This window comes from Pelmatolapia mariae, linkage group LG16_19 (genome assembly GCF_036321145.2).
Source record: "Pelmatolapia mariae isolate MD_Pm_ZW linkage group LG16_19, Pm_UMD_F_2, whole genome shotgun sequence".
NCBI lineage: Eukaryota > Metazoa > Chordata > Actinopteri > Cichliformes > Cichlidae > Pelmatolapia > Pelmatolapia mariae.
The window spans coordinates 60644389-60651374 of NC_086241.1; the positions used below are offsets into that span (position 1 = coordinate 60644389).

The following is a 6986-nucleotide window of genomic DNA, read 5'->3' on the forward strand; positions in this document are numbered from 1 at the left end:
GAGTTTGAAGCTACTTAATACAGTTAAACTCTTTGACTAAACAGGCTCGCATGGCCATGAAACTGCTTCTCAGTCAGTGAAGTATTGAAAATGGGAGACTGTTCAAAGCTGTAGTTCATAAACATTTAAAGCAGTGCTTGCGTTAAATCCACTAAATTAAAGTTGAAAGTCAGCACTTTGATCACATCTCTTTTGTGTGTGTTTAATTTAAAGTCCACTGTGGTGATTTACAGAGACAAAATTACAAAAATTGTGCAAAATAATTCTGAATCTGTATATTCAAGCCACAACGGGAAAAATATATATATTTTTTTATTCTTTACTGTTTAACTTTATCCATATTTTCTGTGATACTAATGTTCACTGTTTCACTGTTGGTCATGTCAAGATGCAAAGATTTGTTTCATTGTAAAACTAAAAGAAACAAACTTACCATCTATATCTATCTATCTATCTATCTATCTATCTATCTATCTATCTGTATGTATATATATATATATATATATATATATATATAATTTTTTTTGGTGATGAATTACTGTAAGCTTAAGTTCCAGCATGAATCTCTATTCTGTTATTTCACCTGAATTATCCAAAAAAAACTTGGGTTGCTTTTAAGTTTTTATTACATATCAGAAATCTAATGTTACACGTCTGGTAAAATTGGAACAAGCCAGCAAACAGTGTTAAATTAAAAACCAAAACCACAAAAGCAGGTGTCTCAAATCAGTTTGTTTTCTTTTTTCAAACCACTGATGATTCCAGACTGTGGGGTTTTTGTAATGTTCAGAGAGTCTTTTTGTCATTGTGCATATCTAGCTGCACAGTAGTACACTGCACTGTTCTCATGTTGTGCCACTTTGACTATCAGAGAGCCGTTTTTTGCTGTATCCCCACTCAAATCTCCTGTAAAATCAAAATGATCTTTATATTGGTCTTGGTCAAATGTGACAGCTTTGACGTTTAAAAATCCAATGAGTTTCATAGCTGTCTCTCCGGGTGACTGCTGGTACCACAGCATCACCCTGTAGTCAGTCTTTTCATGGCTGCAGAAAATCTGCACTTTGGATCCAACATCTGTGATAAACTCGGAGGGAGTCTGGCGGACTTCAATACCCAGACAGATACCTGGATAGAGAATGACAAAAGATTATATTTAAAGAAAAGGAGATGAGATATTTAAGGAAAGAAATTCCACTTTTTAAAGGGCTTATTGTGTGCAAACAAGGCGTCATTACCTGTCAGGCACCAGAAGAAGAGATGATGAATCATGCTGACACTTTGCTGCTAGAGTGTCTAAAGTTTTTAGGGATTTAAGTGACTGAGATTTGATGTCAGATCCCCACTGATCTAAAGGTTTAAGATGAAACTGAAGTAAAAACACTATACTGGCTGGGCTCTAACCAAGAGGTGGGAGGAGTACCTTCAGTTTAAAACATCCACTTTGATTAATGGTTCTGTTTTGTCTCAAGGGGAGGGGTTTTCCTTTCATTGTGCTTACATTACATTTCATTGTGCAGCACAGTACTATACTGCGTTGTACTCGGGTGCTTTTAGATTAACTATAAACAGAGATTTGTTCTCCGTTTTCTCTGTTCGCAAATTTTCAGTAATATTAAGATGTTTCTCTAACAGTTCCTCATTGTCTTTGGACACTTTGTAGCAGCAATGGTAGCAGCTTGATTTCCTGTAGCTTGGTAACACAACATGAGTATGTAATTGTTTTTTATCATGGCTGCAGACTAGCTGGGTTTGTCTCCTGTTGTTTTGAAAACTTTCAAAGGTGTTTGGTGAACTTCAACACCTAAAATGAGAGAAAATGAATATTCTACAGAGCAACTATATGATGATATGAAGTGGGACTCCTAAATGCTGAATTTGATTGCCAATAGACGAAAAATAACTTATGAGTTCCTGTCTGAAGACAAAAAACTGAGTGTCTGTAACATTTTGCCATAGACACTTGTATTAACACCTTCCTCTTTAAAGGAGCTACGTCATGTTCTGATAGTATTTGTTGAAACTAGTGCCACCTATTGGAGCAACCTAAAAGTCAAGTGATTTATCAGAGTAATTGTCAGGATGTTTTTGAGCAGGTTCTCAAACATCACTATGTTCATGTTTGTGTGGTAGGTCCATTTGGAAGAGAAAAACCATTCTAGATGAGTGGAGAGCAGTGTGGAGCCAAGGTAGAAGAGAACAACCTTTGAAAAGTGAAATTTTATGTATTTACAATAAAAACGAGGAATAAAAACAGCCATGGCCAGGGGCAAAAAGAATTAAAATATAACAATATAAAAATAAAATTCCAGACAGAGTATGCACAAATTGTTAAAAACACTTAAAGTCAGTTTAAAATACTAAGACAGCCAGGGTCCCCACACATCCTCTACAATCCCTCCTTTCAGTGCTCTTGGTCTTTTGGTGGTCGAAAGGCTCACGTTAATTGGTTGACTGGGCATGAACTCCCACAGGTGAGATTAGTGATAACAGTGAGGTGTCTCCTGGATTAAACAAGTTTCACAATAAAAGCATGCGATAAACCTATAAGAACTAAAAAGACAGTTAAAAACATAATTAAACGATTAAAAATTATAACACACTGGTCAAAGGAGTTAGCAAAGAAAAGCGTCTGGACTTCTTAAAGTTGCTTGAAGACGTTTCACCTCTCATCCGAGAAGCTTCTTCAGTTCTAAGGTCAGATGGCCGAGAGTCCCAGATTTAAACCCAGTGGGAGTATCCCCCCAAAGAGGGACAAAGGACCCCCTGGTGATCCTCTAATCACATGAGCCAAGGTGTGAAAGCGGGTGTGGGACCTAATCAGCCAGGGTTTCGGGTATGCTCATTGTGAAACCTGGCCCCACCTTGTCGTGTGAATTTCTGAGGTCAGATGGCCCAGGATGTGAGTGGGCATTAAGGCGTCTGGGGAGGGAACTCAAAACTGGATTATAGATGGCAGACAGTTGGTGTCGTAAACCACCGCCTCTGTTCAAAGATGGTCGCTCACAGTGGACATAGATGGCCTCTTTCACTCCTCTTTCAAACCATCTGTCCTCTCTGTCCAAAATGTGAACATTGGCATCCTCGAAAGAGTGACCTTTGTCCTTAAGATGCAGATGGACTGCTGAGTCTTGTCCTGTGGAGGTGGCTCTTCTATGTTGTGCCATGCGTGACTGAGAACCTTCACAGACATAACACACTGGTAAAAAAGACAAAAACCTAAAACCTACCACTACTCCCACAGATGACATTTGTTTGTTTGTTTTGGGTTGTTGTTTTTTTTCCCCAGGGCCACACCATCGTCAGCCAAATTATGTAGACCTATAACCTGAAACTTAAAAGTTCTTTGAGAAAAATTGTTCAGGGATTCCAAGAAAATAATAATAAATGCTATGCACGTCATTGAAATGTTCATGTACCTTGTAGCCACAGAGATGATTATTAATGTGATAACCTATTGAGCAATCATAGTGAGACTACAATGAGATATAGCACCTATTTCAAACGTTAAAGCCTGCTACTGTTTATAATAGTAGGTGAAAGTTAAACGCTTTGCTTCACAGCAAGGATCTCCTATTCATGTTTGTAATCACAAGAAAAACATTGGTTAGAATACAGGTGCAAGGTGGTAAGTGATAAAAATTGGTAATGAGGAGGTTTTTGTATTGAGTGTCAGTGGTATGTAGCACTGTGGTAACTAGCAGCACAGAAGTACACTGCACTGCTGTTCATGAAGAGATCTTTAATTGTCAGTGTGCAGTTCTGGCCTTTATTTGCATTCCCACCAATTGTCACAGTCACTCCAGGCTCTACAGATGGGCCCGTTCCGTACATGTATCCCAGGAACTGCAGTTTGCCGTTTTTTGTTTGCTTGTACCAGAGGATTTGATTATAGGTGTCTATATTGTGTGAACAGGTGATTTCAGCTTTTTCTTCTTGATTTTTATACATATCAGCTGGATTCTGGTGGACTTGGTCACTGAGTGATGAACCTGTGAAAAATATCAATGAAAACACCACAAAAAATTACAACAAGGAATATGAGAGTGAATGTTGGAAAATGGAAAAGTTAAAGTGCATTACCTGACACGAGGATGATGTTAAAGCTTATGCAGAAGAAAGTGATCATCATGTTGTGTTGCATGACTACATTCATGAACATTATGTCTTCTGTGCTTTCATAACTGTACATTCAGTCTGCTGATCATTCACATGTAATTTTTGGGTAAACCCTCCCATCAGGAAATTGGCAGTGATGCAGTGGATTCTGAAGAGCCACTACACTACAGACATACTGCCACCTTATGACAGGACTTCAAATAACAAAGACCTAAACTGAACAGAGATGTGTAACACAAATCATAATCTGGATGGTTATTTCCTCAGGACTGTGCAAGCTCCCTGTAGTGGTTCTAATCTGTGGTTATACACTGGTGACCATGTTAGAAGGTAAAGACTCTACAATAATAATAAGATCATGTCCCAGTGTAATAAAACTATCACACTGGTACAAACACCAAATCAAGTTTAATGAGAAAATATAAAAATATTTTTGTATTCTTCAACAACATTTAACAAGACAGAAGTTAGTGGGATTTGTAATTTTATTAAACATTTGTCTGTCACAGGCAATGAAACTACTACTACCACAATGGAAGAACTACTTCTCAGCAACTATTTCTTCAGTTTGGCAACAAATAGCATTTTGATGCAGCACCACTTCAGGCGGATGTTCTGAAAAACAGTCATTTTTCTTGTTGGTTAACATGATGAACAAGTACACAGTCATAATTGTTTTAAGTTTTCTCAGATTATCTTGAATTATAATTTTTTAAATGTAATTATTACGAAATATAATGTTTGACATGCTACAGCTTTAGTCAGATTGTTAATTTTGCAGACAGTTTTTCTCGTCATCACAGTTCAATGATACATTTAATTCAAGAGCACAGAAATGATGATGGAAACAAGTTTAAAGGCTTCATGTATGATGTCAGACAACATATTCATATCCAACATGAAGGTGGTCTGTGGGGGCCGCTTTAGATTTTATACCGAATTATGAGTTTGAAGCGAACAAATACAGTTCAACACTTTAAAAAAACAGGCTCGCATGGCCATGAAACTACTTCTCAGTCAACTACTCAGTGAAGTATTGAAAATGGGAGACTGTTCAAAGCTGTAGTTCATAAACAGTGCTTGCGTTAAATCCACTGAATTAAAGTTGAAAGTCAGCACTTTGATTACATCTTTTTTTTGTGTGTTTAATTTAAAGTCCACTGTGGTGATTTACAGAGACAAAATTACAAAATTTGTGCAAAAAAATTTTGAATCTGTATATTCAAGCAACAACTGAAATATATATATATATATATATATATATATATATATATATATATATATATATATATATATATATATATATATATATATATATATTAGGGGTGCAACGATACTCGTATCGATATTGAACCGTTCGATACAGTGCTTTCGGTTCGGTACGCATGTGTATCGAACAATACAAAATTTTTAATTTATTTTATCAACTTTTCTTCTGACGATGCTGTCTGTGTTGAGAGCTCAGTGGATCTGCGTTCAACTACTCCGCCTAGGCTGCACTGTCGAGCGCAGATCCACTGAGCGCAGCGCAAGCTAGCAAGACAGAAGCTAAGCTCGTTGCAACATGGCAAATTGAACCTCCCCCACCCTCATTCAGATCTGGCCTTTGGAACTATTTTGGTCTTCATGTGAAGTATGACCCTGATGGTAAGCGCATCATGGACAAAAGTAAAACAGTATGTCGGATGTGCCACGCAATGCTGAATTACATGGGTGGGAACTACTGCGTTAGCGCAGTTTGCTCGTTAACGTGTTGACACCGTCCAGCCCCACGGATGGGGCGATCCGCGGTAGCTTGTTAACGGAGATTTGCCGTGTTGTGGCGTTAATGTCATTTCAGATTAACGCTGACAGCACTAGTGGGAACACAACGAATATGACTGCACATTTACTCCGACATCATCCTAGTGCAAAGACAAGTGGAAGCAGACAAAAACAACAAGCACGCATGCTACAAACTTTACCCGAGTCATTTAGACAGCCGTTAGCACATGATTCTCCTTATGGGGACCTGATATGTTTAATATGCTGCTGAGAGTATACCCCAGAAGAAGCGTATAGTATAGCTTTTATTTTGGAAAGAGCCATTTCTCTGTAATAAACTCTCTTTTCCAAAGATGAGGGATTTCTCCATCAGATAGATTAATTTTTTTTATTACTTTGTTGTTTCAGCAACATTAAATTTAAAAACTGTACTTTTGAGTTAAAATATATATTTATAATTTTAATAAATGACAAATTAAAAAAGCATGAACATTTTTTGTATCGAAAAAATATCGAACCGTGACACCAAAGTATCGAACCGAACCGTGAATTTTGTGTATCGTTGCACCCCTAATATATGTATATATATATATATATATATATATATATATATTTATTCTTTACTATTTAACTTTATATTTTCTGTTCTGCTGATGTTCACTGTTTCACTGTTGGTCATGTCAAGATGCAAAGATTTGTTTCATTGTAAAACTAAAACTAACAAACTTACCATCTATTTTTCTGGTGATGAATTACTGTAAGCTTAAGCTCCAGCATCAATCTCTATTCTCTTATTTCACCTGAATTATCAAAAAAACTTGGGTCACTTTTAAGTTTTTATTACACATTAGAAATCTCATTAGTCTGGTAAAATTGGAATAAGCCAGCAAAACTGTATCAAAAGTAAAAACCAAAACCACAAAAGCAGGTGTCTCAAATCAGTTTATTTTCTTTTTTCAAACCACTGATGATTCCAGGCCGTGGGGTTTTTGTAAAGTTCAGACAATCTTTTTGTCATTGTGCATACCTAGCTGCACAATAGTACACTGCACTGTGCTCATGTTGTGCCACTTTGACTATCAGAGAGCCGTTTTTTGCTGTAT

General features: G+C 37.0%; 1 gene segment (V, D, J or C); it reads right to left on the reverse strand.

Moving 5' to 3' along the window:
* Nucleotides 1-802: 802 nt before the first annotated feature.
* On the reverse strand, nt 803-1272 carry LOC134644713 (immunoglobulin kappa variable 1-8-like). The segment is given in 2 exon segments: nt 803-1128; nt 1239-1272. Coding segments are annotated over 2 exon segments (360 nt in total).
* Between the last annotated feature and the right edge of the window lie 5714 nt (nt 1273-6986).